Source organism: Nelumbo nucifera, chromosome 3, assembly GCF_055504915.1.
Source record: "Nelumbo nucifera cultivar China Antique chromosome 3, China Antique-T2T, whole genome shotgun sequence".
Classification (NCBI taxonomy): domain Eukaryota; kingdom Viridiplantae; phylum Streptophyta; class Magnoliopsida; order Proteales; family Nelumbonaceae; genus Nelumbo; species Nelumbo nucifera.
Genome location: NC_142651.1, coordinates 50,307,657 through 50,319,486, shown reverse-complemented (window position 1 = coordinate 50,319,486; position 11,830 = coordinate 50,307,657). Strand labels below are relative to the sequence as shown.

The following is an 11,830-nucleotide window of genomic DNA, read 5'->3' as shown; positions in this document are numbered from 1 at the left end:
AAATCGAACAAACACTAGAATTTTATATTTGGTTTCTAGTCATTTCGGGGGAATCCATATTTCATTATGATATTACATATTATATAGCAAAATTCAATTAATTTGTTTTTTTCGATTAACTGAATTTCTAATTTTGAAACCCGAAACCAAAATTAAAATTCTTAAAAAATGAATTAACTGAACTGAAATAACTAAAAATAAAAACTAAAACCAAAATTTTCAAAATATAAACATAAAATGATTAACTAGATATGGTTTGTCGATCGAGCCTCTAGACCAAGCTTAGCCCATCATACCAACCGAAAACTACTAATACTAATACTACTACCACTACACACACTATTAATAAACCAACTTGAGCCCTACTTATCAAACCTAAATCCAAACCGTCAACATCTCCACCTATCTAGCCCAAGCCCATGACTAAGACCAAGTCCAATTCCATCCCCTAGCACAACCCACTAATCTTCATTTATTTTAATAAATCAAGTTACATAAGGAATACATATTGCTCGACATGGGCTTGTGGGGCCAATTGTTACTTTTATGTTAATATAAAAGTAAATACTAATATAAAATTATTACATTTTTAATTTTAAATCTTTATTTTTTTTAAGAAATGAAGTTGGATTAAATTGAAATCCAATGAGATTCATATTCGACCCAAGTTCTTATATTTTAAAATTACATTTTTTAATTATCAAAATGAAATGGACTGGATTAAAATCCAATCCAAGTTCTTATATGTTAAAACTACAATTTTTAAATTACTAAATTAAATATTTATTTTAAATCTGAATTTAGATTATTGAACCAACATAAAAAAGTCATTATTATTAGAATGGACAAAATTGTTCCTGAACTCCCTCCCCTACCCCAGGTAACACTGTAAGTTGGATTGTGTCTCGGGTTATAGTTGGGGTTTGGGCCCATTGAAAAATTAATATGAGGTGCTTCTCAATAATTCCTAAGATTTAGCAAGCCAATATTAGTATTTTACGTAAAATAATAAAAGATATCACAGCAAAATCATGCTTTCGAATTCAAGGTTTACTGAGGTTAGTTTGAAATATTATTGAAAATGATCAAAAGCAAAGAGTCTATATATATATATATATATATTAAAACAAAGCTGTCAAGAAATTTTTTCCTTTTTTTGAATTATTTATTTATTTTATTCCATGTCATTTTCAAGATAGTTAATGAGATGTACTTTCCCAATAACCTAAATAATCTCTTCTCCTAAAATTTCTCCTAAACTACCTCCCCTGCTATCCCCTACTTTCTCCAAAATTATCTCTAATTCCTATTTATCCTCTCCCTTACTTTTTTATTTATATCTATCTAAAGAAAGTTTAGATTAAAAAAAATTAATAATTATTTAAATACTCTAACAAAATTATATAATAACTTTAAAATATTTATTAAAAACAAAAAATAATTTTATATTTTTACAAAATATATCACGAAATTATGTACTAACAATTTAAGTTATATTTTTTTGGACTATCAATTCAAAAGTTTTTTAAATATTTAATAATATGTAATAGCTTTAAATAAATAAAATTCAAATAAAAAAGATTTTAAATATTTTATAGATTATTTAAATAACTAAATATTTATCATAACTAGATTTTAAATAGTTAAAATAAAGAAATTATGTAATAAATTTTAAAAGATCCTGAAATTAGAAAATAATTATAACATAATATTGAAATTAATAATAATTTAATACTTTTAGATAATATTGTAAATAACTAATTTCACTTATATCAAGTAATAATTCAATAAAATAACTTTCAAAAAGTAATATTTATTTATAATAATTTTAAACTCTTAATCTGTATTTATTATATAATTATATACTAAAATTAATATTTATTGTATTTTAGTAATTATTTATTGTTTTTTGTGATAAATGTATTTTCAATGATTATGTATAAATTTATTTATTTTTGTTATTTAACAGAAAACTTTTAATAATTTTTAGAGATTAAACTACTATTATTGAAATTTTTAAATTTATTTTATTGTATTTATTATATTTTTTTATAACTTATTGATTAATTTTTATCAGAGATTAAACTATTATTTGTGATTATACTATTTATTGACTAAGTTAATATATTTTTAGTACTTATTGTATTTTTGTAATTATTATAATTATTGTATTATTTCATTATCAATATATTTTTAATAATTGTGTATTTTCGCTATAAATTTTCAATAGTTATTGGAGATTAAACTATGCTTATTTATCAAAGATGAGACTATTAATTTATCTGAAATTATGAGTTTTCATGAGTTGGTTCGGTTCGGTCATAGGCTAGTTGGCCAACCAAATTGACTTGGTCAAGTTGGGGAGTTAGTCAACTGAAACCAATTGACCTTTTGTGAAATCCGACGCACTCAAGTTGTATCGTTTTGGGTCGATTTTTTGGTTTGGTCAGTCGGTTCAAAAGATTTAAACTTAAAAATTAAATTTAATTTTAGAAATTGTTGTGCAATTATTAAAAAATTAGACTTATGATATAAAACATTTTAAACTAAGAAATATGGGAGATTTCTCACTTTTCCATATTAAAATTAAGATTTAAAATATAAAATATTAATATATATCCATGGTTAAGTCGTTTGATTTTGGTCGGTTTACAAATGGCCAAAGTGAAACTAATCCAACTTGGTCGAATTGGGTAATTTTTGAACCAAAGCCGACCTAAAATACTAGAAAACCGAGCAACTCAAGTTGAGTTGCTAATACTAATTATTTAAAAAGTTGAAAATATATAACAATTGTATACTGTTATGTGTTTCTATTAGGGTCATTTATTAGAACACACCTTTAGGGATGGCAATTTTTCCCATCCCCGACTTCCTCGACCCGATGGAGTCGAGGATGGGGATTGTTTTGGCGGGGGCGGGGCGGGGACGAGGATTAGAAAAATACTATTATTCGAAAACATTTTGGGGATTCGGGTCCCTACGGGGAACCCATCCCCGTCGGGGATCTGGGGTGGGGATTAATTTTAGAATCGGGGTCGGGGAATATGACCCCCACCCCGAACCCGCCTTGTTGCCATTCCTTCACACCTTATAGTTTTACATATTTACGTAAACCTACCTTAAATTTTTCATTTTACTAAATCATCCCAATAATTTTACAACTTATTTACTTAATCAACCTTTCATTAATGAGTGTTTGTTTTGCCACTAGACCCATGATTTTTTATTCCAAAAATACCCTTAACACTTTTTTGTATAGAAAACAAAATTGACTAAACATAGCCAATAGAGTGGTTGCCCGTGTCTTATTAAGGGCAAAAATGGTATTTTTATTTTTATTTTCTTTTGATTAAATTTATTTAAATGAACGTTAGGATCAACATTGTCATTTTAATGGAAGATTGATTAAATCTATTGCTAGGGCTGTTCACGGGTCGGGTTGGGTCGGTTTACTGGCGTTTTTCCAACTGAACCGACCTAGTCGGTTTACCTAGAAATGAAACCAAAATCGACCCAGTACTAAGTAAAACCGACCTGGTCGGTTTGAATCGGTTTGGATCGGTTTTGGGTCGGTTTTGTGAATGATTCTTTCGGTGTGAACGGTAAAGGATTCAAGTCTAAGAAAGCAAAGGTTGGATGCCTGGAAATTAAAAATAATTTGATGGATTAAAACTGATATTTTATATATCAAAAATTTTATATATAATATGTATATTTCTGAAATAAAGCTGAAATATATATATATATATATATATTCTGAAATATATTATATATATAATATATATCTAAGTCGGTTTGGTTTCGGTTTTCACACATGAAAACCGTAACTGAACCGAACCATTGGTTTATGTTTTTTTGTAACCTGAAACCGACCGGTGCTGAAGAAAAACCGACCAACTCGGGTTGGATTGGACCGAATTGGTCGGTTTAGATCTTGTTATGAACAACCCTATCTATTGCAAATTATAAATAGTATTTTAGTGAAGTACTAAGTATATGATAGATTTTAGTAAATCCATGGAACTATAAAAGGTATTTTAATAAATGACCATTTCTATTGTTTAACTTTCGATTAATAAAATCCCGTAAATCGCACGGGTTCCCAGTTGTTTATTAAATAAACGGAAGCATACCAAACACCCTCCAAACGTTATAAACCCTTTGTGGAGCCACTTCGGTTCTAAGTGATGTCATCCATCCATGATCGAACCAGTTTCAATCAATGTGGTCCATCCATGTACGTAGAACGCCCATATGTTGACTACGAAACTCTGGCCACATCCGTGTGCACAAACATCACAGCCGTGCATTGGGAGCATCCTCGGTTAATAGTACAAGAGATGTTTCCAATGTACGGCTGTAGATACGTGTACAACGATTTCATGGACTTCTCCATGAATTGAGTGACGGAGGGGCATTTATGGTATTATAATCTTCTCTGCTCCTATTTAAGAGCAGAAGTTAGGGTTTTAGTTGAGGAACAGACGATTTGCCCTAAACCTCCCATCTTCTCCCTCTGTTATCTCTTCCCCGGATCTATTTGCAGGTGGTGAAGTTCCGGCCATTTTATTCCCTATTTTCAATCATTAGCGAATTTTTTATCTTTAAATTTTCCCATTTAATTATTTCTAGTTTGCTTTCGTTTACAGATAAATGTCGACCGGAGAGCTTGCTTGCTCGTACGCTTCTCTCATTCTCTTCGATGATGGCATCTCCATCACGGTATCCATCAACCCGTTTTGCTTAAAACCACCATTGTAGTGTTTACTGTTATCTTGTGATTGATCTTCGCGTGCTTAAAACCACCATTGCTTAAAACCACCATTACATTAGTTACATTGCTTAAAACCACCCTTGTGTTAATCTATTACAGCTACATGATTATGTTAATTCGTCAATGTGCTCAAGTTCAATTTTCTTGAACCACTCGACAGGCTGAGAAGATTGCTGCTCTGGTCAAAGCAGCAAATGTGAAAATCGACTCTTACTGGCCGGGTTTGTTTTCAAAGCTCTTTGAGAAGAGAAGCATTGAGGACCTTATCGTGAATGTTGGGTCTGGTACGCAACAATTTACTGGACATGGGTTAGATGCTTTCAATTCTTTTATTTTTCTTCCCGCTTAGATAAAATTTATTTTATGGAATTTGTGTTGTTTGAAGGTGGTGGTGCACCAGCTGCAGTTGCTGCTCCAGCATCTGGTGCAGGTGCTCCAACAGCTGCTGCTCCTGCTTCTGAAGAAAAGAAGGTAAATTACCTGGTTAACAAAGGCATTTGCTACATTTTTGTCTATGATGTTAAGATTTGCTAACAGTAATATTACTACTGTATTTGGAACGTTTCATTGAGGCCTTACTCCAAAAGGAATGCTGGTTCTTCAGGTTGTATATAATAGGTGGAAAGTTTTTCAGGATGAAATATTTGATCTGTATTTTTACCCTTTTGACAATTTTGAACCGCTTCATTTTTGAAAATGAGGGTTTTGTTTTTCTTTCAAACAAGTTCAAAGGGATGGAAAATATAGCTTTCACTGTAAAAGATATGGAAGTTGTAGTTCAAATATTTCAGTCTGAAAAAGTTTGCAACCATTTAATGAAGAAACAAATGCAGCAGGTGACTGGGATTTTGCCTCACTGTTTTTGAATATGGCTATATAACTAGTAATTCATCACTTTTTTTAATTTCTTTTCAGCAGTCACTTAGTTTTATGTGATGTTCATTTTGGTTGGTAACAATAATAGATTTAGTTTGGCAGGAAAATGTTCAATAAAAAAATCTGATTTTGGGTTTTTCAATGTCTTTCCTTTCCTTTCCAATAACAGGCCTGTAGCTTTGGAAAATTTAGCATCTCCAATACTCTTTAATCATAAATACTTGCATCAAGGTTCAAAAAAACCCCAATGTACTGGGGTGTAGCATATTGCTTTGGCTAACACTACAATGTGCAAAAATAGAGTGTTTCAGGTTTTGGTTATTTTCAGGGACCAGGATCTGTTACCCACATCTCTACCGAACATTGCAGCTGCACATTGAGAATATCTCCCGTCATTCATGGAGATGTTACCACACTGTTCCCACATCCCTACCAACAGGATGTTGCAGCTGCACATTGGGAATATCTCCTATGTGATTCATGGAGATGTTACCAATATATGTCTGGTATTCTGTGGGTAGAGATGTGGAAACAGTTTGTGGGAAGTGGATTGGCTTGGTGAAGGTATGACTGGTCCCATGTAAAATTTAGAAAGGAAAAACTGAAAATAAAACTGGGGATGATTTCACCCTTCAAGAAACAATTACCCAAGACTTATTGAACTACTACAAATTAGAGGATTTCACCCTTCAAATACTTGGGGTCTGTTTGGTTGCAGTTGGAATTGGAATCTGAATTGCAATGGTCTATTCCTGACATGAATCTGAATGGGAATTAGAATCAGCTTGAATAGGATTTCATCCCTAAGAGGGGGGGAGGGAATGACCATTCCGCCAGGAATGGGAATGGGGACACCTAAACAGTTGGAATTGGAAATGGCTCATTCCAATTCTGATTCCAGACTCCCTATTTCCTGTGAACCAAACTGACCCTTAATTTTTTCTGGGTGCTGATAATTTTTTTCTGTAACTACTCGGTGAAATCCTACAACAAATAGATCAAAGTACTTGAATCATGCTGTTTATTGTGCAATGAGTCTACATGTGTAGTAATATAATTGGGTTCAGTTGATGGTATCAATGTTGAATAGTGAACTTTCAGAATTTTATATGAAGTTTTACTTGAACACTATCTTTTGGACATGAATTGTTGCACATTTCTTCTGACATATGCCTTTTATGCTTTTATCAGGAGGAGCCCAAGGAAGAAAGTGATGATGACATGGGTTTTAGCTTATTTGACTAAAGCTTCTTTGGAGATGAATTTTTGTTAGCATAGTTTTTAGCCATTTAATTCTTTTTTCATTTTCTTCATTTTGCCGTTGCGGCGCATTTCATGGCATTTAGATTTTTATGATCTTCATTTTCCATCTGCCAAGTGAGATAACCTGCTAGGTTGCTACAACTTCTGTTTTTTGAGAGGCAAATGGCTTAATAGAAAGTTGTTATCTTGCATATGCATATCCTATATATTCTTGTGGCTTAAAAGAACGTGGAAAATTTTGAGCAAAGAAATTCGAAGTTTTGCATTTACAGCACATGCCATATGCCCATATCTGGCATGTCTAATACACTAACTCGTGTCGATACTTTGAACCAGGAACGGGAGAATCCTCTGGGGTTTGGGTTAGGAAAAAATGAATTCGGATTAGCTGAAACTGAACGCGATGGCCGTTCTCAGCTGTTATAAATTCATGGGCCCATTATGAAAGGTGCGGGACCCATGTCTTTTATTACTGACGTGGATAAGATGTGCTCGGTTCAACAAGTTGATCCATCATAAATCAGTTGTGCTCGTATTCGTGAGGTAAGGCAAGTTAGGAGCATTATATTGATTTGGGGTGGCAGTCGAGTTTCTGATCATTCATCCTATCTATCTATTTACATAAAGTCAAGTGGGTTGTACCTAACCTATACCCACCGTTCTCAATTACAATTCTCACCAATAACCAGAATTCAAGTAGCTCATCTAATGGCTAATCTCCAATAACAGGGTCTGAAGTAATTCATCTGTGGTACCCTCGATGTGTTGATAACTTATATTTTGCCTTCTCCCTATTAAAGGTAATTAAATCTGAAAAGTCTTTTCAGTAGTTACCATGAATTTGCCTTAGGGTTAAAAAAAACCCAAGTTCAAAGTATTCATAGGGATGGCAAATTTTACCCTATCCGTTGGCTATATGTCCCTATGGTTTTTGGTTATTTTTCTTGAAGGATGGATTTTGGGGTGAGGATGGATTTAAGGATTCTAGAACTTGAAAAGGGTATGGGTAGGAGGGCATGGTATTAGGTTAAATTCGACCCTCTCCGATCTACATATTGTTGGAAAGAATATGAACTTAGTGTATTAGGCAAGGTTCAAAAAATCATTACGTATCAGGAGCACCCTGATATGTCCCTACAGAGTGTATCGGTGTTTTGACTGGTTCAAGGGGTGGAGGAACTTTAAACTTTCCCCCTGAACCAGATTTGAAAAAAGAAACAATACTGATATTGTCCGATATGCCCCTATCAGTGTATCAATATTTAGAACCTTGGTATTAGGTGAATTTAATAATAATTTGAATTTCGTGTTTTTAAAATATCTTAATTAAATAATTGAAAACTTTGTTGTTTGTTGATATTATTTTATTTATTTACTAGTCAGGACTCATGTGATGCACGGACATTGTTAAGGGAAATTGAGAAAAAAGGGACCTTATGATATATAGGGCAACTGATTATACATGTTGCTAATGTATCATTGTGTAACCAATTTGATCCACGGTTGAACTGTTGGTCCTCAACCTAAAGGCACAAGTGGCTCAGCCTTTGAATTGGTTTTTAAAACACTTATTATTATCAGTAATGCATAAATAACAATGAATTCACAAATTAGTAAAATTACTGTTAATAAAAAGTTGAGACAAGATTTCTCTATTTCAAGCCAATATGTCAGCATGGTTAAGCGAAATTCTAGTAAGTATTTTGGTATCAACAACTAACCAAAATTCAAAATTTCAAGCTACAAAATGGCACATGACGTCTTACAAAAATAAATAACAATGAAAATAATTCTCATCGTCTAATTTCACATTGAAGTATCAAATGGTTATCTTTTATGTATTCATGTTGCCAAAATAGTGGAGCCCTGAACAGTATGAATTGTTATTTTCATTGTACTGATACAGATATTATTTTGTTATGCATATACATAAATTGAATGGTTTATGTCATTAGAAACATTATTAGGATAAATTAAATGTTGCCCTTAGGCAAAAATAAAACTAAACAAATTAAAATTAGATAAGAGAAAACCAAACTACACCATACAAAGTGCAATCAACTATACCTATTTGTAGTTAGTATAGTAGGTTCATTGCTCCCTCTTAACAATAAAAATTTCAAAAATGGAATACACCATATCCGTGGAAAGTAAAATGCTATCACCAACCACAAAAAGGGCTGAAACCACCACCTCCACCCATTCCCAAATCCATGTCCTCAATTCGTCTCCATCATATCCTTGCATGGTTTTGTTTGCCCCCAAGTAACCTATAGATAGAAAAAAATTAGAACATGGAAGAGTCAAAGTAATAACTCTGCGAAAGTATCAGTTGCTTTTATACAATCTTAGCATTCTATTCAAGTGAATGTTACTTGAAATTGTGCCTAACATGCCCAAGTCCTTTTTGTTTCTTTCTTTACTTTGTTACCCCTTTTGTCCCTATATTACTTTTGTTAAATTTTAGTTAGAATAATTATAATTAAGAATTCCCATGTGACCATTGCCTTTTCAAGAGGAATTACTGAGAAAACAAAATAAAAAGATTTAAAAAATGAGGGATCTCTAGAAGGGAGGTCTAATAAGCAGAGAAGGGAAGTAAGTTGAGAAACAAACTAATTTATATAAAAAAAAAAACAGTAAGAATTATCAGTTGTATGGATGGGATGATTGGTGAGGTTGTTAGATATATGCATTTAGCCCCTCTCTCACCAATCCTATAATAAACCTAAAGACATCTCAATTTCCTTGATTTTTCTATGTAAATCACCAACAGAAAGAGGACCTTTAGCTCCTCTATTAGTTTTGTCCAATGGTGTAAATCAGAGTTAGGATTTTCACCTTAAAGCCCCGTTTATGATGTCTTGATTCTCTGTTGTAAAATAATGTAGATTCCCAAATGACATGGGAGCTTCTCTTCATACTAGATTTTGGGTTGTAGTCATGCCAAAGTTTTGGCACAATAGTTTTATCGTTTGCCTAACATTTATGACATGTCTAGGTTAATAGCATATAGTTAAAGTTCTTGATATTTTATCAATTTACTTATTTAACTATATTTTGTTCCAGTTGATGAAATTGTGTATTCCAACTGTGAAGACCTAATTACATGAAAGCCTTATCATAATGGAATCTTAGAGTTTCTTTTGAAATAAATATAGATAAAAGATATGTATAAGCATTGGTTCTTGATGAATATAGACAAAAGTTAATAAATTATAAAATATATAATGTGTTTTGGGGATTTATAAAGTGGGCGAGTTGTCACTAAAAAGCATATGTCCACAATTACCTGCAAGTATGGTGAATATTAAATCAAACATTCCCAATTTCCAAGCTATTATAGTAGGATCATAAATCACAACCTTATATTTAGGAATAACCATGGTAATAGTGCAAATACTGTATTATTATCATCTACATCTTGGTAATTCAGGTCACAATGATCCTCAGTTGCAATAGATGCAAGCACTTGGTACTACACATTTGGCAGCAATATATCGTATTTTGGAAAATTTGGAGGCTTTCCCTGTTAAAGGTATTTTCCTTTGCAAGAATGATAAGATAAGGATTGAAGTGTTAGCTAATGTAAATTAAGCTAGTTCTATTTATGGTAGGAGGTCGACGTTTGGTTTGCATGATCTTTGTGGTAGTAAATAAGCATCTTGAAAACGAAAGAAGCAATTTGTTATTGCTCATTCTAGTGCAAAGGCTGAGTATAGACCTATGGCATAGATTATTTGTACACTATAGTTGTAGTTTTTTACTTGGTGAGTTAAGAATTACTTAGGAGAAGCCTTTGGTACCTTTTTGTAATAACAAGACAATAATTAAAATAACACATAATATAATTTAGCACAATTGTATCAAACACACTGAGGTAGAACATCACTTTGTTAGGGAGAGAGTGATGATTGGAGATGAATGTCTCCCTTATGTGAAGATTGATTGACAATTAGTAGAGATCATTATCAATGGAGTACCTCAACTTAATCTACAGAGTGCTCTTGATAAGTTGGGAATGATGGACATCTAGTTCCAACTTAAGGGGTAATGTTGACAGGCTTGAATTATAGTTGTTTTATTTGTTTATGGGTTTGGTTTATAAATTGTTATAATCCTTTCTTATTTGGGCCCCTAGTTCTTTCTTATTGGGCCTTAGGTTTCTTGTATGTTACTTATTTTAATGTCTTATATTGCTACCGCTTTATGGGGAGCATACATGTAATTTGGCATTTAATTAACGAAGAATGTAAAAAATACCAAGGATCACATTAGATCCCACCCCACAATTTACTCTTTTATTCATGTCTACTCTCTTGTTTATTTCTATCTACATATTATTTTTTATTTGATGAAAAAAGCAAGTTGCTTTCTTTTTATTTTTTTAGTATGTTTTGGAAGTTAGCTAGTAGGATTTTTTTGTTGATTCACCTTCACTACCATTTATAAGCATTAAGTAAAATTTCTCTCTTCTCTTCGTATAGTCTAATGAACATTTCATGTTTTCTAGATTAATTTCTTCTTAATTGTATTAAAAATCACGACTGATGAAATTTGTTGGCATTTTCATATCTTTTTTTACCCAGATACACATGAACCTTTTATCTATCGTTCAACTCTTCAAAATTTTATCTTTGCAACTCTCTTTTAAAGTGGTTTTAGATGGAGAACCATTTTTTTATTCACCCTTGGGCAAGTTTATTGAAACTGCCCCTTTCTTTCTATGAGAAAATTTCTCCTATATAAAATAACCTATTAATTTGCAATTTTCCCCAAATGCCACATGATTAGATTTTCAATTAATCTTTTCAAATAATTTGAATATCGTGAAATTTAACAACTGTTCTTTAGTCATTTTGTTCTAAAATATTCAACCATGGATTAGTATCTTGTTATAGAGTTGTCTATAAC

At 32.1% G+C, this 11,830-nt stretch overlaps 1 protein-coding gene and 1 long non-coding RNA gene across 2 annotated transcripts in view; one reads left to right on the top strand and one right to left on the bottom strand.

Annotated features, from left to right (window-relative positions):
* Nucleotides 1–4,464: 4,464 nt before the first annotated feature.
* LOC104600816 (uncharacterized) lies at nt 4,465–7,107 on the top strand. Its single transcript, XM_010263946.2, has 5 exons — nt 4,465–4,549; nt 4,653–4,725; nt 4,938–5,061; nt 5,163–5,248; nt 6,845–7,107. The coding sequence occupies exons 2-5, from the start codon at nt 4,657–4,659 to the stop codon at nt 6,896–6,898; spliced, it is 333 nt and encodes a 110-aa protein (XP_010262248.1). The 5' UTR covers nt 4,465–4,549; nt 4,653–4,656; the 3' UTR covers nt 6,899–7,107.
* A 1,672-nt stretch (nt 7,108–8,779) lies between these two features.
* The window catches only part of LOC148801209 (uncharacterized), a 55,569-nt gene continuing 52,518 nt past the window's right edge, over nt 8,780–11,830 (bottom strand). Inside the window, exon 2 of the long non-coding RNA XR_016083787.1 lies at nt 8,780–9,186. This is a non-coding gene — a long non-coding RNA (uncharacterized LOC148801209). The remainder of the gene's footprint in view (nt 9,187–11,830) is intronic.

Excerpts from the sequence above, each read along its gene's own strand:
- LOC104600816 (XM_010263946.2), top strand. The coding sequence starts at position 4,657 with ATGTCGACCGGAGAGCTTGCTTGCTCGTACGCTTCTCTCATTCTCTTC. Across the intron at positions 4,726-4,937 it reads ATGATGGCATCTCCATCACG|GCTGAGAAGATTGCTGCTCT; the intron begins GTATCCATCAAC and ends ACCACTCGACAG. Across the intron at positions 5,062-5,162 it reads TATCGTGAATGTTGGGTCTG|GTGGTGGTGCACCAGCTGCA; the intron begins GTACGCAACAAT and ends TGTTGTTTGAAG.